Genomic DNA, 23,203 nt, shown 5'->3' on the forward strand with positions numbered 1-23,203 from the left:
TGGAAATGGCCAACTCAAAAGGAAGCTTTTAAAGTCTGTTCACCACATTTTACTTCTTTAAAACTAGATGATTTGAAAAATATTTATCAAACTTATATTTCTCATCAGAATGCAAGGACTGCATAATTAATATTGGGTTCATGTGGCTGCCACATAATAAATCAACTTTCTGGCATGGGTAAATTAAAATAGGGTTGGATTATATCATACATATATATGATCATGTCAAGGTCCCCATACTGGTAACATATATTTTTACCTGTTTCTGGTCTTTCTTCTGCATTTCTGAATCCCTTCAATTGGGTCAGATACTAATTGATAAATTTACCAGTACGTGTATTTGTATGCAATATATCACATTGCCAAAAGAACACATGTAGAAAAAATACAAAAATAACCGATCAAGATAGGAGTACATCTGATTTCATTCGGGACCTTCTTGTTATTTTCTATAACGAGAAGTGCGTTGGTGCCATAGGATCCCGAATTGGCATGAAATTGATCACTGCATTAATTGGATGTTCACTCCAATGCAAGCATTCAATAACATATGATTATTTCAATTCAATATTATGTTTATTTTTTTTTAAAGTTTCATTAAAATGATGTGTAAACAACTTGACTGAAAAAATGATAGATCTTCTCCATAACATCGTGCTCGATTTTTGACAGTGCCTATTTCATATGAAGCTGTACATTTCCATATCCAATACTAAAAGTGATGGCATGAACCATGACACATCACCAACGATACGAAATATCAAGACTCAAATCATTTCTAAAAGTAAATTGAAACTGTGATAGCAACCTGTTGATATCACATGTACTTGTGGTTGATATGGTTATGGTAATGAAACTTGAAATGTTAAAAAAACGTTTTCATATTACATCTAAGTTCTATCAGAAAATTGACAATGAAAAAAGTTCCAATCAAGATCTATTTTATAAGAAATCCCACCTTTTTACTCCCGATTTCTTCCACTCAAAGCAGAAATAAGGATACCTTTTCCATTCCTTCTTCTTTCTTACCAATGCCCTCCTTGACCAATCGGAACACCTCGGACGATTTTGGTCATCTTGTGGGGTGAAAATTGTGTACGCCGTCCCCGGCCCCGATACTCGTACAAGGAATTTTTTGCAATATCCTAAGAACAAAACAATCTGATGAATCTCAAATTGTTATGTTCGCCACTTTTGTCTTTCATTACCCATGCCAAAATACAGGTTATATTTTAAGCCACTGATCATGTATTCTCTATGTAATAGCCATTTTACATCATTTAGATTAAGTTCAATAGACATTAATTAAATGTCATGCTGTGAAGACGTTCCGAGTTGGAATGTAAATAGTTTGTTACCATGACAGTATTGTTAATTTAAAGATAGGTGTTCAGAAATAAATTTCTTCTGTAAAGTTGTGGTGTTAGATTGGAATTAGCAGAATGTTTTTCGTGTTTGTAACCATGGTCATCACATGCCAGAAATGTGAGGGAATATTTTATTTACACAATTTTTATTTCTCTGCTATTAAAATAATAATTATACAGTTAATAAATATATATACATGTAAGGATGTATTTTTCATAACCAAACTGCTAGCAGCTATACCTGTATATCTCAAACGTAACCAGTAACTTCTAGACAAGTGCAAATTAACCTGCTGCCTATAGTAATCTAGACGAGGTGTTCCGAATGCTCAGTCACGGATTAAATGGAGTCAGCAATGCGTCTCTACCGACAAAAAAATAGTTTCGTATTTTTGTAGTTGTGTTATGCAGTAGATATGCATAGGCAATTAATTTTTGTGTTGACCTTACACAATTTAAAGTATAGATTTCTATATATTTAAATTATTCGATATTTCTATTGACGTGCAAAATTAAAGCGATGCGATAAAAAATTATACTTGGCGCCATATGACGTCATCAATCGATGTAAACAAGAAAAATGGCAGGTCTGTCACGTTTTGCTCTAAAGCAGAACAAACGACTTCGGAGACTCTGTCACAGCCACATCCAGATACACAACGTCGTGTCAGACAGTGGTATGATTTTTCCTGTCAATTTTAAACACCTCTTATTAGTTTGATATGCTTTAATGATTTAAATATATACATCCAAATATTTTTTTCGTGAAATAAATATTGCTGCGTAATACGTAAACACGGCTGATTGTGTTAACAAAAAATCACGTTATACTTCCTTGTAAAAACCATGCGCATTTCCTGGAAATTACGACATATTTAAAATAAGATTTATCGAAAATTCTTTGTATTGTAAAATTCTGTCTATAGAATCCGAGACAAAGAACTGGAGAAACATTTCAGATAGATCGCAGACTCAGGGAATGGATGGTGAGTCTGATTGCGAAAAAGTTTTTGCTTCCTTATTATGTAAAATTTTACGTAAAAATATGTAAATATACATATACATATATATTGCACATGGAATGAGTATGATTTATAACAACTTAATATATTTTGTTCATCAAACCAGGGACGTATCTGTATTATACGTCCCTGATCAAACAATCATCCTAGAACATAAGAGATGGATTTAGATTAAGTTCGATAAACAGTTACTGAGATGATTGACTTTTTGGTGCCTTAGTAACAATGGTCACTTATTCATGGACAGTATACATCAAGATAAAATGTAAACTTCATGCCTTCCCATATAACAGCTACCACTTGGATAACCACCTATCTGGCTGTTCACATCACAATAAACCCAACAAAAAAGCAAGCAAATGATGTGCCATTTTATACAGCCAAATAAAGGCTGTGGACCAGAAAGATTTGGAATAAAAACCTTGTCTCATATATGTCTTCTTAATTGTTAAAAAAATATTTTTACAGTATTTTCTTGTTTAGGATGCTGTAAGTAGAATAAACTAGAAAATGTCGAAAAACATTAATGCCCCCACTCCCACACAAATGTTATAGACTAATGGTGACCTTAAACCATGAAATACAATTCTACTGACTTACCTTTGCATAAAGTGTTATCAAGATTCTTCAAGAAAAGAGTGGTGATAATGATTTAAAATGGGATGCAGTTCAATTTCATGTAGTTCAATTTGATGTAATGCAATGAAGCAGAAAGATATGATGGGTATACAACTATATATATGCCCCACAACAAAGCGAGACAGACATGATTGGTTTATATACCCCACCCCAACCCTCAAAAAGTTGTAGAGGTAGAGATCCAACAGGTACCGTACTAGATACATATACAAGAAGTCCTGCATCTTCAAACTTTCAAGGTTATAATCGGTTTTGATTGTGTTAGGATCATGAATTGGCTTCCAAAGATATGGTCATTTCGCATTGGTGAATGAATAGTATTGAGCCAAAGTCCTGGTTGATTCAAATCATAAATTTTGCATTGTAGTGCATTTTTCCTAGTAGTTAATTTTTTGAAAAATGAAATTTGGCAGCCCATTTAGAATAGCTTCAGAAGTCTTCAGACATTGCCTTTAGCAATTACATCATCAATATAGATTTGCCTACTGAAGAGTTTAAAGTCGTTTCACACTTCAACATCTTTTTTTCAATTTTTGCTTTATTTTTGAAAAATGTTACAGATCATGAATCGGAGTCAGAGGATGTCTTTGACAGTCTGTATGGCAGTGATTGTGATGACTGTTCGGAAAGGTCCTCTCAGGTCAACATCAACCGGTCAAATTCAACCTCACCGGTCCCGTCAGGAGACACAAGTAATCTTTTCAAAAAGTCCACAGTACTGCCTCTTTCCTTTTTAGCAGCCAAAGTAACTGGTGGACATTATCCTTGTCAATTTCTAGAAGATCATAACCCTCCTTTGGATGAAGATATGATTAAGAAGGTACTGTATGCAATTAAGACTTCCTGTTTGTATGTTTTTAGAAGTAAAAGGACAATGAGTAATTGGTTTCTGTGCAGATTTCCTTTGGAATAGAACCATTTTGCCCTATTGGCTTAACCTCTGTGACATTTAACTAACATTGATTGTTCCTAAGTGGTAAATCAATTAAAAAGATATATGATATAAATAAAGAATGGTGTTTAAATAAACAGAAATAGAGTTATTTCATCTAAAATTCTAGGATGTATAACTTTTTATGCAGCTCCTATCTTCTTTGATCACTGGCTTTTAATCATTTCCCATGTGTCACTGCATATCTATGCTGCTCTTTTGTTAAAATGGTCTTTTCTTTCCTATAGGAATACACATTATTTCTTGTATATTTACATTTCGAAAACACTTTCAAAAATTTAACAATTTTTAGATTCCTTGATATAAATAAAAAGACATAATCATTAGTTTTACTAATACATATATATTATAATATAAATGAGCATACATTTCATATGAGACTTAATGAAACAAGTCTTAGAAGTTTTTATAGGTCATCTAACCAGAAGGGTCAAGATGACCTATATGCATTGTGCTTCTTCCATCGGCATGCATAAACTTTTTCTTTAAAACCCTACTCCTCCTTCATGCCTGGATTGATTTCAACCAAATTTGGTCTGATGCATCATTAGGTGAGAACTATCAGTTCTTAAATACGGAAATTTGATTTGACCCCAAGTTAATAAGAATGACCTTGATTGGCTTGAAAGGTCACAGGGATCAAATATATTAAAATCTTTAAATGACTTCTTCTCAATAACCAAAAGGCCAAGGATGATGATATGAGGCCTGTAGCATGCTAAGATGAAGGACTATCAACTTAATCAATATGAATGATGTTGACCCACTTTCAAGGTCACAGGTATCAAATGTGAAAAAAATGTTTAAATGACTTGTTCTCAATAACCAAAAAGGCCCAGGGTGCTGATATTGGACCAACTCTCTAGTTCAAGTTTGCAGAAAATGTCTTGATGAGCCAACATTGTCTTCTATGTAAATTGTAGAGTAAATGAGCAATATTTTAGGCCTATTTTGCCTCTTTCATACATAGGTCTTTATAGTCTGATGACCATTAAGGACCATGGGCCTCTTGTTCTTGCAAGCCTACTTCAGTGGTGTCATATGCAGAAATATTACATAGGTGACTTCTATAATGTGATTGGCTGATTAGCTAAATGATCTAACACTGGCAGTTTGACATACTCATACTGTATTGGTCTGTCAATGTGCCCATGTTTGTTAACAAGCCTACCTTTACATACTATTATTCAATATTATGTAAAATTACACAAAATATGTTTTGTCATTGCCCTGCAATAAGCCCACAATCTGATATGTTTTCAGTTTCTGTTTCAGAATATTTTGTTGTTTCCCCTGGATTTATTGCGCAATAATTACATAAGTTAATTATGTAATGTAAACCAGCATCACACTATACTAATGTTTGTCTTCCCAGGTAGCCTATTGGGCATTTCCCCAAAGTGAAAGCAGTGTGAAGATCTATGTTAAGCTGGCACATTACAAAGAGGATGATTGGAGGGATGGGGAGACACTAATCGAGGAAAAGCGTATCATAGAAATTGCACAAGTTGGTAAGTTGATGATAGAATGATATCAAAAGGATAAATAGTTAATGATGCACCTGTTGGGTTGCCAGTAAGTTATACAAACTCCCTTACATGGTATTGATTTACCCCACCCCTCCTTTGAATGTAAGGAAGTGTAATGAGATGAAAAATGAGATTAATGTTTTTTTCTTTCAAAATTTCAGGGTTTATGATATCAGCCATATTATCGAAGCCTGTGTTTTTAACATCTGAGGCAAGTGACTCTACTACTATTACCACCAAATCCAAGATGGAAGATGCCAAAGTTACAGTTTCATTTGAGAAGCAAAAAGTGACTGCGTCAACTTGTAGCCTCTGCCCAAAGGTGATCTGGTGTCGACATATTGTTGCTGTGGTAATCTACAGAATACGTAATTCTGACAAGGTAGGGCTCCCTTGGAAGAAACAGAAGTAACATGCATACCATACCAAATTACTATGGATGTCAATTTGTTAGAAATTACTTTTTGAATATTTGTCTTTCACTTTTAAGAGGGCAATCATTGCACACATGGCCCAGTGTACTGTATCAGTAACACTTATCAATATGGAACAGAACGCTACCAACAGTGGCTCAGAAGTCTTCAAAACAATGAACATAACACATAATTAGATAATTGAAAAGATTATTGTAAGAGATAACATTAATATCTATGCCTTTTCTAGTACAGCTATATGCATGTAGTTGATGTTGTCCTGTCCAGATCACTTTACATGCTCCTGTACACACCCCAGTTCAAGTAATATGTTGTTTACCTGTTTTATGATAAGTCCTCTTGATGTTGTTGTTTCCAGATCACTATTCACTTGCATGTTGCTTTTCAGTCTTAAAGTTGTATCTACATTAGTTATCAGTGCCCCCCCCCTCCCTCTCCTATATGGGCACCCTACCTCAAAATGACACTGGCTGTTGACAGGGCAATAAACCTAGTAAACAAACAAGCCTGCCTGCAATATTAGTGTCTTCTTGGTGTTTTAGTTCCTGTTCAATGTACATGCACCTGTCACAGAAGTGTTGTCCACCCTTAGCAGAGACCAGATGCAAAAGTTACTTCATTATGCCATCAGTGAAGACCCTGGTGGAATTATCTGTCGTGTCTTCAAACACATGGGTAAGTCAAAAGGTTCAGTACCATTTTAAATCATTGTCATACTCACCTGTTTGATATATGGCACTAGCTGCATGCATTTGTCTTAGTTTAGTTCATTTGATGTAAAGGATGAAGTTCCCATTAAATGCACCAAAACTGATAGCTATGCATAGACATATTGCTTTAAGTAAACTATCCCCGGGAAGATTTAGATGGAATATAAACCATATTTGGTTTACATATCCATAGGTAATGATTTGAAATACACAAATTGAGGGACTCATGACCATGTTTCTTCCCACCACCAGGCCAGGGAGATAAGGGGCAAGGTGAAAAAAATAGGGTCGTGTGGCCATATATGTTACTTTATGTCAAATATATCATGGTTGTTGATTGTCAACTACTGGTTGGAAAAAAGAAGCAATTTTACGTGATGATGAACCAAAATTGTACAAATCGAGGGTCTCGGACCACCCAGGATGATGAAGTGAGACAAAATCACTGTTTGGTATGCTAAAGAGCCTAGCATCATCATGCTACCAGTATAACATTGGAGCTTTGTCCAAGGGAACTTGACCATTAGGATATTAACTGAATGATACCATCTCATGAATAAAAGATCCAAACACATTTCTTCTCTGATTATTGAAACTGAGGACCCAATTTCTATGCTGTCATCCTCACTAAATACCCTACTACTGATTCCTTGGGTCATAACTAGGAAACTGTTCAAATCACTTCCCTACAACTTTACAGCTGTATGTTTATGCTATGCATGACAAGGCAAAGATAATCATGCTACATAGCCTCGTCCCAGGATCATAAACTGCTTTGTACTTTGCTGCTAATGATCCAGTGTGACAAAATGTAAACATTTAATCCTTACCATAGAACTATGAATCATGGAGTTAAAGTCATGTATCTTCATATACAAATGCCCAATTTGACAAAATTCCAAGTGGAGTTAGGTTTATTGTCAGCATTTTCACTCATCTGCGATAGATAAATTTGGGCTTATTACCAGCCATGGGCTTTTTTGCCCAATAAATACAACAGCAAAAGTAGCAATTGTGAACAACTTTATTGAAATTCTTCTAACATAGGGGAATTCTTCTGACATAGGGGAATTCTTCTAACATAGGGGAATTCTTCTGACATAGGGGAATTCTTCTAACATAGGGGAACACTTCTAACATAGGGGAATTCTTCTAACATAGGGGAACTGTTCTAACATAGGGGAATTCTTCTAAATCAGGGAGGGACAACAAGCAGGAATGGGATTATTCTTACTTGAACAAAAGTCAAGGTCACTGACTCTTCATGGCATAATTACAGTCTAATCTAATTCAAATTTGGTTGAAAACTTATGTCTTAACAACTGCTAGTTTTCTTCCAACTGATGTTACATAGTTACATTTTGTTTTTAGATACTATAAGAGACTCTAGATCAGAGATTAATCAAATGCAGGGTGCACCTGATCCAACATTTGGTATCTGTCCTGACCAGAAACCAGCCGTTGATCTGACACTGACCCAACTCGACCAGGACTTCAGGGATGATATACAGAGGGTCAGGTATATTTAGTTATCCTGTTTTTGAAGTAGTTACAGCTCCATTTAACCCAAGTAACCCACATATAAAGTTTACCATTGGTTTGTTTGTACTTCTTCAAATTTTACCTGAGAAAGGTAACTATTACAGATTATAATTGTCTAACTTTAGTATACAGTGTACTTAACATTTATTTCTTTGATACCGTGTATCTATAGACTCCAATTAAATCTGTAATGATTTTCCTGTCAGACTAAGCAGTATCCGATACCCTGACACATGTAACTTTGACGAGAAAGCCAAGACACAGATCTACCGCTGTTACTTCCAAAAGGTAGCAGAACTAATTGGCAGTGCAGAAATCGACTCTGCAGGGAGAGTGCTCATCAACATGGCCAACAGCACACTTAATGGTTAAGTCTCAGCGCTTTTTAACCCTGTGATACTGTTCAAATTGTTTTTCAGTTGTTTCAAAACTGCCTCATCAGATATCACAAATTAGATATTGTAAATCAAATGTCACAAAGAAAACTAGGATCATTACAAGGTGACAATTTATCAATCAAACTTTTGTTGTCATCTGAATTTTTCCCTTTTTCAAAGAAAATTTTTCATCTTTTACATTCTAAACTCTGCATTTTAATACTAGTATTTATCAATTTAGATAGATATAAGTAAAATGTATCTTGATCATCAGAACTGGGATTTTTCTTCCATAGTGTGATGTGTTTGATGAATCCGCTACTTGTATTTACAGAAATCAACACCCAGAGACAATCAATGTGTATCAATCGTCTGTTTCATGACATTGAGAGGCTCTTTACCTGTTTTGTTGCCAGTTTCAAAGGGCAGATCTGTGAAGATCTTGTCCAAGCTGCAATTGATATCAACAGGTCTGTACACAAAGTATTTGTAGAATTAGAAATACATCCTATTTCAATTTTTAAAATTTTGAATGTAATTGTAGTAAAATTTTCTAATACATACTGTTTGAGTCATAGCAATCTATTGCTGCATGTCTTCAGGAGACATACACTTCAGTTCAATCATGACAATCTACCCAAACCCCTGATCCGATTTCAATGAAATTTTACGGAAACCTTCTGTATCCCAAGATGATTTCAATGAAATTTTGCAGAAACCTTCCGTGTCCTAAGATGAACTGAAATTATACAGTTCCCTTCCCCCCAGGGTCCTGAGCCAAAAGGGGTCAAATTGACTCTGATTTCAAATTTTGTTTTCTCAAGATCCAGGTATGGTAGAATCAAAAACTCTTCATGAATGAAAGTATCTTAACGTGCTTTACCAAAATTGTGAATGTCATGGCCCCAGTATCTTGCATTTCCTTGATGGAAGTGGGATAAGTTTACTATAGTTTACATTGGAAAACTAGATTTTTGAGCATTATTTGTTAAATTTCCTTTGGAAATATTTCAAACTTGGTTAGAATTATGAATGAATTATGAATGAAGGATGACGACTTCACGGTATGCTCATTTTGATCCTGACTGATTCCCAGGGGTGATAGGCGGGGCCAAACAGTGTCAGATTGCATTTTTGGGCTAAACGTTGGTTATTTCCCACTGGAAATAACTTGATAAGAACTATTAGTATAGGATGACAGTTTTGATGGTATGTATGTATTGACCCTGTCTATATTCAGTGTCACAATTTCTGTTTCATGACACTTGATAACTAACCTTTAACCTTTATATTCAATATTGCTTATCTCAGGTGACCATCAAGGCCGCTAGGCCTCTTAACTGAGATCCTTTCTATTCTAACTGTTATTCTGTTCCAAAATGATGTCTGATTAAACAAGTTTCGCTACCCATAATGATTTCAATTTACAACAGTCTACTTCATTAAGGTTGTCCTTATACAGTACAATTCTGGTTTTGTCTTTTTAGTATCATCCACAGCATGGACAATTCTGATGAGTTTGTAATAGCTTCAGAATGGTCAGACTTTGGTTCAATCCCACTGGAGAATTACATAACAGGTACTTGCATGAGTTACCATGACAACAGTTCAGAGGGTATTCTGGGAGCTTCTCGACGGGCACCTTTCTACCAGCCTGTGTGTGCAAGTCTGATCCCTGAACCTCCCGATTCTCTGGAGGATCTACTGTGTGGGAGACAAAAACCACTTACCACGTAAGTATCCTATAGCAAGTATCTTATTATGGGCATATCATACCACTTACCATGTAAGTTTTTTATAGTGACAGGCATGTCATACCACTTACCATGTAAGTCTCTTATAGTGACAGGCATATCATACCACTTACCATGTAAGTTTTTTATAGTGACAGGCATGTCATACCACTTACCATGTAAGTCTCTTATAGTGACAGGCATGTCATACCACTTACCATGTAAGTCTCTTATAGTGACAGGCATGTCATACCACTTACCATGTAAGTCTCTTATAGTGATGAGCATGTCATCAAGCATAGGCTTATTACAGAAATAAGTTAGAATGTTTAGAAAGCCTCAACAATAGTTTGCAGTTCTTTCAGTAGACCTCTGGGATGCTTTTGGTAAGTACCATATTTGAAGAAACAATTTGGTTAAGGTGTGACAGTTTAGTACTGGAATAAATTCTTTTATACACAACCGAAAAATCCTATGTCTGTAAGATGTAGACATAATTGTTTGTTATTAGAGTCTATGATGAGGATGTAGGGATTTACTGATATATGTTACACAGAGCATTGTGAGTCCTAAACATAATGTCTATATTTTAGATCATACGAGGAACATCTTCCTGTTATGTTATTGCGGTTTGAGGCCTTGATGCACTTTGGAACAAAAAAAATGGACAAAAAGCTGTACAATTTAGGAGTGGTCATATTGAGGAAGTTGTTGAACTTGTCTAGACAGGTATTTATTAGTATGTATATATACAATAGGTAAAAGACTGGAAAACTGGAAAAGTTGTAAAACAAATTATCTTTCATCTCTTCTTCAGATGTTTTACATAGATACGAAATGTGACGTCATGAATTACAGTTTAATAGTGACGTCATATTGACACGGGAGATAATATAGTTACAGCTCTGATAATTTTAGGTAAGACAATTTAGTTTATAATTAAATGCTTTTATAAAATACTTTTCTTTCTCTTTCCTTGATATATGATTGTCTGATAAAACTTTATAAAATACTGAAAAATATTTGAAAGTACTTTTTTAGGTCGCCTGAGCGGAAGGCTCATGGTGACCTATTGCCATCATGATTTGTCTGTCGTCGTGCGTCGTTAACTTTTCACATATTCGACTTCTTCTCAAGAACCACTGAATGGATTTTGACCAAACTTGGCACAAAGCATTCCCATGGAAAGCCGCTTCAAGTTTGCGAAGAAAAAGGGTGTGGCCCCAATAGGGGCCCCAGGAGGGGGAAAAAAGGGGTTAAATTAGGTAAATCTTTAAAAATCTTCTTCTCATGAACCAACAGTCAGATTAAGTTCCTATTTGATATTTAGGGTTCTTATGGCATCGGGTCAAAAACGGCTCCCACTAGGGGCACTCAAAAGGGTCAAAAATTCAACTTTGACCAATTTCAACCAAATTTGGTAGAAAGCATCCCTTAGTGAAGGACATATGAAATTATGATGAAAAAAGAGATAATGTCCCCTTTGGGGCCCATAAGGGGTGTAAAAGGGGCCATATGTAAAAACCTTCATTAAATGACTACTTCTCAAGAACCAGTGGGTGGATTTTGACCAAACTTGGCACAAAGCAGCCCTAGGGAAGCCGCTATAAGTTTGCGAAGAAAAAGGGCGTGGCCCCAATAGGGGTCCCAGGAGGGGGGAAAAGGGGAAACTTGATACGAATGTTCTACACAAGGTCCAGGCAAGTGTTCTAACTTTTTGGGGCGATTCAAAATCCAAGATGGCCACCCTGGCCTCTGTTTGGCTAAGACATTATGGACTTCCTCTCAAGAACCATTGGGTGGGTCATGATCAAACTTGGTACAGATGTTTTACACATGGTCCTGCACAAGTCTTGTTACATTTTTGCAACAATTTAAAATCCCAAGATTATTGACATATATTCCTCAGGTGACCGTTAAGGTCCTTTGGGCTTCTTGTTATTCTTGGATTCTGTGTTGATACAAATTGAATAAATTAGTAAGCTAGCTTTTTCTTTTTCTCTGGGTTGTAGCAATACTGCCCTGTTTAGTTCTTTGGCTCTTTTTATCATGTCTTCTATTTTTCTATGGGAGTAATGCTGTAGTTTTTAATACATCTTTGAATTTGTGAGATGTTCCTCTCTGACCTGTTGTTCGCTCGCAATGCTAACGATAGTTCGTGCCAAGTTGTACAGGATCGCATGTTTTGTGCGTCTCGGATGGCAAGATCCAAAATGTAAATATTGACGTTTCCATTGGTTTGTGGTAGATATCTATAGTAATACTTTCATATTGGCTTTATCACTGGTATGTCTTAAAATGGGATTTGATAATCTTTGACTTCCATCATTAATTTTTATATCCGGATCAAGGGTATTCATTAATTTTTTGGATTCTAGTAAGCATACACTTGTGTATATCCAAATGATGAAACAGCCAACTTAAAAAATTTCTTCCGATTTTCTGCTAAAAATATTACAAAATCTTCTCAAAATTCTTTAGTTTTATCATATAGTATAATTTCTAAGTAGCCAAGTGTAAGTGCAGCATACATTGGCACTATCTTAATACCTGTTGCTGTTCCTTATTAAATGTAAATGTATCGTTTCTCAGAATTATTGCCATGGCTTCCAATACAAATTTCTTTTCAAATCTTTTTTCCTTTTTTCTGGGTGTTTTCCTATTTGATATTCAACTGCCTTCAGTTCTAATTCTAACAGTGATATTGGTGTACAGGTCGATGACATCAAATGTTACTACCAGTGCATCCTTATCCACAGCTTCCGGTAGATGTCTGAGAAAACCCAGATCATCCTGAACAGAATTTTTCACATCAGTACATAGAAGTTTTAAAAGAATGTCTGATCATTGATAATTTTATGTTGTTTACAATCAGAAGTAGTAGAATTAAAGCTAAGATGGATAATAATTCGGCATCAGATTATTCATTGGTTTGTTTTTAACATATGATATGCGTATCGAATATATAAAAATTTACAGTTTGACCATACAAAATATTTTGTATTTCTGAGACTCAAGATTCCAGGGACCATCTGTTAGAATTTGAGTGACAATTTATTATGGACATTACAAACTTTTTGTTTCAGTTTTCCGTCATTGGTTGTAACAAAGTGCAGGAGATTTCCAGTGAAGGTATGTTACCATGTTGATAGTCACTCAGAAGACATTCAAATTTTTTTCCTGGATTAAAATTCATTACCAGGGATATTTAGGATCTAGATAGCTGTTGTTAAATCATAATTCTTTAAAAGACATGTCTAAATATTGATGATCAGTTTGATAGTTTCCATGATAGTGTAAATGGCATAGATATGAAACTTGTTTATCACAATGTCACTTTTATTTCTAGGAAAAGTAAACAAAAATCTCCAAATTGATATACTTCTAAGCTTAATTTCAGCTCTTTACAGTTCTTTTTTCCTCCAGTAATTACATAATGATTGGATTTATGACAACTGCAAAGTACTACTGTTGTACAGAGATTATGTTGTTATGTGATTTGTTGATAGAAAATGGAACAGTTCACTGAGTGATAAAATGAAATATAGAAGAATTGGAAATGAAAACTTGCTATAGCAATCGAGCATAATTCAAGGGAGACAACTCATGATTTTGCAAACTTTATTGAGATCACTTTCATGTAACCTAAATGATAATGTCCAAATGCACTTGTACCAGATGCTAGAAACATTATAATAAGAGCTCCCTATTTTACACAAGGATTCTGAAAAAAATGATATTCACTCAGTTTGTTTCTATTTAATACCACTGGCATTCTCCCACTGATTTTGCCAAAAATTCAACAGCCTTTGTGTTGATCTGTACTTATCATTATTCTCTCTGATTCAACCGATCCAACCATTTCAACAGCTTAAGTGAGAAGGACATTCAAATAGACATTGGAAAATGCGCAATAAAAGAGTGTTTGTGGGGTGTTTTTTATGCTTTATATTCCCATTTTTTTGTTATTGTTTGTATTTGACTTTTAGTTCTGCTTCGTAGAAAAAGTGGTTTTTATAACATAAATCTGACACTGATTAATTTATTGTTGTTGGTTTCAGTCTCATCCTCAGAAACTGATGAATCAGAGAATGAATCGGTTTTCTATGCAAAAAAGCGGATACGTAAACAGAAAAATAGACCAAAGAAGAAACTGTGTTCTGTACCTCGTTTAGAAACTATGGAGATTGATATGGAAGGCATGACAAAGGTGAGATTCTATGGGCATGTCTGGAAATTAGATTTTTTGAAGTTCAGGCACTCAATTATTTTTAGCAAAGTTAGTGTTTAATTGTGAAATGCCATGTCAGTATCAAGTAATGAACTGTTTTTTCCCATTAATTATCTTAACAAAATTACAATGCTCAGATCTAGTTGACAGACAAGAGATTCTGTTGCTATTTATTGACGTTATTGCCATGTCACTGATTCTATTTTGCTGTTGCTTTCAAGATAAGATTAGTATATAGATGGATTATAATGTATAATGCATGTGTTTTGATATTGGTTAACACTTGACAGACATTACATGCACATTTTCTTTCAACATGTATTTAGTAAACCATTGTATAATTTGACTTTCAAAGGAAGCAGAGATTATACTCATTTCCTTTTATTTTATTTGTAGGCTCAGATATCCTATGGTCTTCTGTTTGTCTGCTACACACTGTACCAATTGGAAGACCTACTCAGTCTCGGACTTGATGGATTTCCAGTAATTCTGGATGCTACTTTCCGTGCTATGGAGCTTGGCAGATTCAGAGCAATAGCACAAGAGGACACTATATCAGTCAAAGATTACAGCTGGCTGGTATTCCTTGACAAGAAGATACAAGAGTCATACTTTAAGGTTTCAGACATAAATTACACTGCAAGTGTAATGCAGGATTTAAACATCAAGCTTTCAGACTGTGATTGTACCATACAGACCTACCAGGAGCAGGCTGTTCAGAAGTACACTTCAGCACTCCAAGAGCACCAGGCTAGTTTCTATGGTGATCATTACGCCGTAGGATTGCTCAGCTTCTTAATACAGGATTCCCTATTAAGTGATAAGACTGCACAGATGTTATCATTAGAGGGGGCTTGTCTCAGCACGTGTCCATTGAAGAAGCTTACTATACCAGAAAATCCTTTTGGTAAGTGTCTTTTTTTGTCTTGTATCAAAAATTACAAATTTAGTGGCATCCTTTACAACACTTTTAAAGACCATGACCGTAAACCAAAATCCAGTGTTGAAGTACTGTATGATGGGTTCACATATTGAACCATACCAGAAATTAACTTTTGTAATGAATATGTAGCATTATTAGGGCTATACATAGATGAACTTACACAGATGCACTGAAGCAATCTGTGATTATGCATCTCTCCATCTTTTTGCTGTCCAAAGTGCCATATTGGTAGATATCAGAGACAAGGATTTGTGGTATATTGTATATGTATCACTCAAGAATCTTGCTTCAGAAATAATAGAGTTTCTCTTCAATTTATCTTGAAATGAATTCCTTGCAGACACAACGAACGATGATGATATGAAGAGTAGATGGACTTTGATCATCAAGAGTATATTCTCTGGTTTTGTTGACAACAAAGAAAACAACAATACTGTTGTGTCAAAGGTAAGTAACAACATTGAACAGTTGTTTCAAAGTTAAACAACAACACTGTAACAGTTTTATTAAAGATAAACAACAACAACACTGTAACAGTTGTATTAAAGATAAACAACAACAACACTGAAACAATTGTATTAAAAGTAAACAACAACATTGAACAGTTGTATTAATGGAAACAACGACACTGTAACAGTTGTATTAATGATAAATAACAACACTGTAACAGTTGTATTAATGGTAAACAACAACACTGTAACAGTTGTATTAGTGATAAATAACAACACTGTAACAGTTGTATTAATGATAAATAGCAACATTGTAACAGTTTTATTAAATGTAAACAACAACACTAATAATTTTATTGAAGGTAAACAACAACACTGTAACAGTTGTATTAATGGTAAACAACAACACTGTAACAGTTGTATTAATTGTAAACAACAACACTAATAGTTGTATTAATTGTAAATAACAACACTGTAACAGTTGTATTAATGGTAAACAACAACACTGTAACAGTTGTATTAATTGTAAACAACAACACTAATAGTTGTATTAATTGTAAATAACAACACTGTAACAATTATATTAAAAGTAAACAAAAACATTGAACAGTTGTATTAATGGAAACAACGACACTGTAACAGTTGTATTAATGATAAATAACAACACTGTAACAGTTGTATTAATGATAAATAACAACACTGTAACAGTTGTATTAGTGATAAATAACAACACTGTAACAGTTGTATTAATGATAAATAGCAACATTGTAACAGTTTTATTAAATGTAAACAACAACACTAATAATTTTATTGAAGGTAAACAACAACACTGTAACAGTTGTATTAATGGTAAACAACAACACTGTAACAGTTGTATTAATTGTAAACAACAACACTAATAGTTGTATTAATTGTAAATAACAACACTGTAACAGTTGTATTAATGGTAAACAACAACACTGTAACAGTTGTATTAATTGTAAACAACAACACTAATAGTTGTATTAATTGTAAATAACAACACTGTAACAGTTGTATTAATGGTAAACAACAACACTGTAACAGTTGTATTAATTGTAAACAACAACACTAATAGTTGTATTAATTGTAAATAACAACACTGTAACAATTGTATTAAAAGTAAACAAAAACATTGAACAGTTGTATTAATGGAAACAACGACACTGTAACAGTTGTATTAATGATAAATAACAACACTGTAACAGTTGTATTAGTGATAAATAACAACACTGTAACAGTTGTATTAATGATAAATAGCAACATTGTAACAGTTTTATTAAATGTAAACAACAACACTAATAATTTTATTGAAGGTAAACAACAACACTGTAACAGTTGTATTAATGGTAAACAACAACACTGTAACAGTTGTATTAATTGTAAACAACAACACTAATAGTTGTATTAATTGTAAATAACAACACTGTAACAGTTGTATTAATGGTAAACAACAACACTGTAACAGTTGTATTAATTGTAAACAACAACACTAATAGTTGTATTAATTGTAAATAACAACACTGTAACAATTATATTAAAAGTAAACAAAAACATTGAACAGTTGTATTAATGGAAACAACGACACTGTAACAGTTGTATTAATGATAAATAACAACACTGTAACAGTTGTATTAGTGATAAATAACAACACTGTAACAGTTGTATTAATGATAAATAGCAACATTGTAACAGTTTTATTAAATGTAAACAACAACACTAATAATTTTATTGAAGGTAAACAACAACACTGTAACAGTTGTATTAATGGTAAACAACAACACTGTAACAGTTGTATTAATTGTAAACAACAACACTAATAGTTGTATTAATTGTAAATAACAACACTGTAACAGTTGTATTAATGGTAAACAACAACACTGTAACAGTTGTATTAATTGTAAACAACAACACTAATAGTTGTATTAATTGTAAATAACAACACTGTAACAATTATATTAAAAGTAAACAAAAACATTGAACATTTGTATTAATGGAAACAACGACACTGTAACAGTTGTATTAATGATAAATAACAACACTGTAACAGTTGTATTAGTGATAAATAACAACACTGTAACAGTTGTATTAATGATAAATAGCAACATTGTAACAGTTTTATTAAATGTAAACAACAACACTAATACTTTTATTGAAGGTAAACAACAACACTGTAACAGTTGTATTAATGGTAAACAACAACACTGTAACAGTTGTATTAATTGTAAACAACAACACTAATAGTTGTATTAATTGTAAATAACAACACTGTAACAGTTGTATTAATGGTAAACAACAACACTGTAACAGTTGTATTAATTGTAAACAACAACACTAATAGTTGTATTAATTGTAAATAACAACACTGTAACAATTGTATTAAAAGTAAACAACAACATTGAACAGTTGTATTAATGGAAACAACGACACTGTAACAGTTGTATTAATGATAAATAACAACACTGTAACAGTTGTATTAGTGATAAATAACAACACTGTAACAGTTGTATTAATGATAAATAGCAACATTGTAACAGTTTTATTAAATGTAAACAACAACACTAATACTTTTATTGAAGGTAAACAACAACACTGTAACAGTTGTATTAATGGTAAACAACAACACTGTAACAGTTGTATTAATTGTAAACAACAACACTAATAGTTGTATTAATTGTAAATAACAACACTGTAACAGTTGTATTAATGGTAAACAACAACACTGTAACAGTTGTATTAATTGTAAACAACAACACTAATAGTTGTATTAATTGTAAATAACAACACTGTAACAATTGTATTAAAAGTAAACAACAACATTGAACAGTTGTATTAATGGAAACAACGACACTGTAACAGTTGTATTAATGATAAATAACAACACTGTAACAGTTGTATTAGTGATAAATAACAACACTGTAACAGTTGTATTAATGATAAATAGCAACATTGTAACAGTTTTATTAAATGTAAACAACAACACTAATAATTTTATTGAAGGTAAACAACAACACTGTAACAGTTGTATTAATGGTAAACAACAACACTGTAACAGTTGTATTAATTGTAAACAACAACACTAATAGTTGTATTAATTGTAAATAACAACACTGTAACAGTTGTATTAATGATAAATAACAACACTGTAACAGTTGTATTAATGATAAACAACAACACTCTTACAGTTGTATTAATGGTAAACAACAACACTAACAATTGTATTAATGGTAAACAACGACACTGTAACAGTTGTATTAATGGTATATAACAACATTGTAACAGTTGTAGTAAAGGTAAACAATGACACTCTAACAGTTTTATTAAATGTAAACAACAACACTAATAGTTTTATTAAAGGTAAACAACAACACTGTAAAACTTGTATTACAGGTATAAGTATGTGATGTTTTAAGCAAGTGGCATTTGGTTTCTTATCAATTTTATTACCTTTAATTATGCAGTCCATGTAATCTAAATCTTTCCAAACAAACTTAACAAATAGTTCACAGACTACAACTCAGAAATGGTTGTGCATATCATAACAAAATGTGGCACACTAGCTAGTGCCAGCAAGATGTGGCTTTTGCGGTCAGACATTTTAGAGTTAAAAGTTTTATAGTTACCATGGAAACAAATAACAAATATATCCGTTTCACTGTTTCTGTATTGTTTCATGTCTCTGATAGTGTATATAGACTTGTCAGACCAGTGATCTGAAAGTGTCTGAATGTTAAAATGTAACATTTCCTTGAAAACTTACACAATGTAACCTATAAACAGCTTATATGACTAAAATAATACATCATTAAATTTGTAACATACCAGGTAAACACTCACACAAATACATATGCAAAAAAGATTGGGAATAGCCATCAACAAAAACATGATGAGTAGCCCAAATACATGTTCTTAACAAAATGTAAAATTAAACAATGGCTTTGAAAATACTAAGAAATATATACAAAGCAAGGGTGATGTACGGGGATGGTGGGTGGGAAAGTTTTATAACTGTCCAATGCCACTAAAAACCTGCCCACGTGCTGCTTCTCTCTACACTTTCAACACTTTTCTCTCTCTTACAAACAACTGCTCTCACTGGTTGATTCTGATCACGTGAACTTATACGTCATACTAAATTTAGACACCCTACATAAGTGTAAACAAACTAATATCTACCGTCAGTAATAAGTCTGTACTAATAACCTACATCAATTTATAACCTATACACCCATGCTTACACACACCAGCCAGCAAATAAGGATGACGATATGTTGTGTATAAACTCAAATTAAATAAATTTCCATAAAAGGGGCCATATGTAAAAACCTTCATTAAATGACTACTTCTCAAGAACCAGTGGATGGATTTTGACCAAACTTGGCACAAAGCAGCCCTAGGGAAGCCGCTAGAGTTTGGAGTTAAAAGTTTTATAGTTACCATGGAAACAAATAACAAATATATCCGTTTCACTGTTTCTGTGTTGTTTCATGTCTCTGATAGTGTATATAGACTTGTCAGACCAGTGATCTGAAAGTGTCTGAATGTTAAAATGTAACATTTCCTTGAAACCAAATGGTCCAAAACATTTTTGTTGTAAATTGTGCCCAGGTAGTTTCTTTTATGGAATTTTGGACATGGGGGGATATTGTCGTACCCAGTGTAGTCTTATACTTGTTTTAGGTAACATGAGAGCTATTGTTATCAAAAAAATAAAGCACACATGAAATGTAATTATGAACATTCAGATGATGACTATATCTGTAAGAATGATTTTATTCAGTTCCTGGCCTTCATAGAAAGTATTGATGATGTGGAGTACGCCTGTCTAATCTACGATGTACTGAAGGACTACCAGAAAGAGTTGACATTGCTTGAGCAAAAAATCTCCTGTATCAAATTTCTACTGCGATTGGTCAAGCTTTGTAACAAGTCAGAGGCAGGACAGAAGGCTATGCTTTGTACCTCATTTGTGGAAGTAGGCCTACCCATTCATCTGGAATTTCTTAGCCTGATTCTTCCTGACTGGCAGGAGTTATGTCTCTTCTTTCACACAGAGCATCTCAAGAAGATCATACAGGTAATCGTAGAGTCCCATTTAAGGTTATGATACTTTAAAGTAATTAATTGGTCCATCTGTTCCTTCATACTAGCCATAATACTGATCTGATTGTCTGTTTTGATTTTTATTTCTAGAGAATTCTCACCATAGTTTTTCTTCTTTCCCTTTTTTTTGCTCTTTATTTAACAAACTAGAAGATGATGAGATACTTGTAAAGGTAAACATAGGAGTCATTAGAAGTTTTTCAATCTTAATTAAAATCAAATTTCTTTTCACTTCATACTATACATGCCCATCTGACAGAGCCTGAAATCTCCCATGCAGGCATAGGTCATTTTTCATTCTATTGTTTCTCTGAAATTGAAAAAATGGCTGACCCCCTCAGTTTCTTCAGTTTGATCCACTCCATTAAAGATTGACAATTGTGTGTAGGGTGGGGGATGGTCTCCGCAAGAAATTTTCAGCTTTTGTCATAATATTATGTCAAAGTTATAGCTGTCTTTTAAAATATAATGTTTTATTAGGTCAAACCCACATCACATTTTGGTTAGCACTGACATTGAAATGCCATCTTTGTTTCCTTATTAACACCATTTAGTGGGTGTGTTTTTGTAATGTTCTTAGTGCAAAATTCTAAATTCTACCACCCTGATTGGCTGTTAAAAGTGTGATGTCTGGTTATCAACATAGTGATTTTAATACACAGGACTAAGATCCTCATGTAACGAGATCTAGAGTACAAAGTGAAATAAGATATACATGGTATATCAAAGATACAAAAGTGCGGTACAGGAAGTGTTATTGTCTACTTGCTTCTTTTGTTTTTAGGTTATGAAGGATGTTGACAATATTCCAAAGGAGATTATTGACATGTTGCTGAAGTACTTTGAGGCTCCCTATAAACATGATGAGGAGTGCAGTGAATTCCTCAGATTTGTCCATGACCGTGCTCTAAGGCAAGATGCACTACAAAAGGTCATCTATAACTACAAGAACTACACACCAACAGCACTACTACTTTTGGCAAAAATCGAACATAATGAATCGGAATCTTCCATTTTACCATATGGAGATATATTTTCTGAAAATGTGTTCCTTTTGATACAGCAGGCATTTAGAAGGCTGAGAGAAATAAGCAATGAATCCAATGAAGAGGTGGAGACATTCTCTGTAGATCTTCGTGTTCATCTACTGTGGTTTTTTGAGAAAATCTCAGATTGTGGCAAGTTTGGTACTAACTATGGTAATGATATTGTGAAAGGCTCACAATTTTCAACAATCATGGATGATCTAGCCAAAACTATCAGAAATGACTCCCAGTTGCTTGTTTCATTCTTCAGTGAAATGAAAAAGTCAAGACCCCTGTTTGACCGTGCAAAACAAGTTTTAGGAGAGCATCTGATTGGTAACTATCAGAGGCGATTTCAAAAGCGTCTTCGTACCTGTGGCAGATGCTCATATGAATATGTGCTGCAAGAGATGAAAGAAGCACGGAACCACTGTGTGCAATATGTTGACAATGGAAGTGCTCTGTTTAAAAGGAATGTGACTGACTCTATCAGACGCCTACATCGTGGCAAAAAGAAATTTTTACAGTTGATGGACTCAAAATTCCCTGAACTACACCAGGATTTCTAGAGTATGAAATAGGATTTTTACAATCAATGGATTCAAAATTCACAAATATTAGTGTGCCTGATTTTTGAATGAAAAGGATTGATTACAAGATATCTTAAGACCTCCTTGATGGATTAAATCCTCCATAGATTTGGATCAGAGGCAAAAGGTGAGGGATAAGGAGTACAACTATGTAAGCTATAGATAAGCAATAGATTGTTTGATTGAGATGCTTACAGGACATTAAAATGTCTTTCTTTTCATTTGTGCTACTTCATATATGTTATAATATGTCCAAAAGTATGGCATGTAATGTACTTGTAAGCTATATACATGTTGATAGAAAGGAAGACGATATGAACATAGTGCTAAACACATGGAATGGAATTGTTTTCAGTTGTACCTGATGTCTATAATATTTGTTACTGAATTAAGTACAGCACTAATGACTTTGTTATGATTGCTATGAAAGTTGAGTTTTTAAAGACACATGTGTGTGTATGATGTTTGTATATATATATATATATATATAGAGAGAGAGAGAGAGAGAGAGAGAGAGAGAGAGAGAGAGAGATATGTTA

At 33.7% G+C, this 23,203-nt stretch overlaps 1 protein-coding gene across 1 annotated transcript; it reads left to right on the forward strand.

Moving 5' to 3' along the window:
* Positions 1-1,947: 1,947 nt before the first annotated feature.
* Positions 1,948-22,643, forward strand: LOC132550321 (uncharacterized). Its single transcript, XM_060214366.1, has 18 exons — positions 1,948-2,044; positions 2,294-2,353; positions 3,505-3,848; positions 5,356-5,491; positions 5,671-5,891; positions 6,486-6,618; positions 8,025-8,172; positions 8,408-8,562; positions 8,907-9,042; positions 10,060-10,305; positions 10,899-11,034; positions 13,392-13,437; positions 14,367-14,515; positions 14,933-15,154; positions 15,206-15,443; positions 15,820-15,926; positions 20,727-21,023; positions 21,834-22,643. Exons 1-18 carry the CDS (start codon positions 1,948-1,950, stop codon positions 22,641-22,643), a joined length of 3,681 nt encoding a protein of 1,226 aa, XP_060070349.1.
* Positions 22,644-23,203: the final 560 nt, after the last annotated feature.

The sequence above is a fragment of the Ylistrum balloti genome, unplaced genomic scaffold (assembly GCF_031769215.1).
Source record: "Ylistrum balloti isolate Yb309-2 unplaced genomic scaffold, AGI_CSIRO_Ybal_v1 Utg370120, whole genome shotgun sequence".
Classification (NCBI taxonomy): Eukaryota; Metazoa; Mollusca; class Bivalvia; order Pectinida; family Pectinidae; genus Ylistrum; species Ylistrum balloti.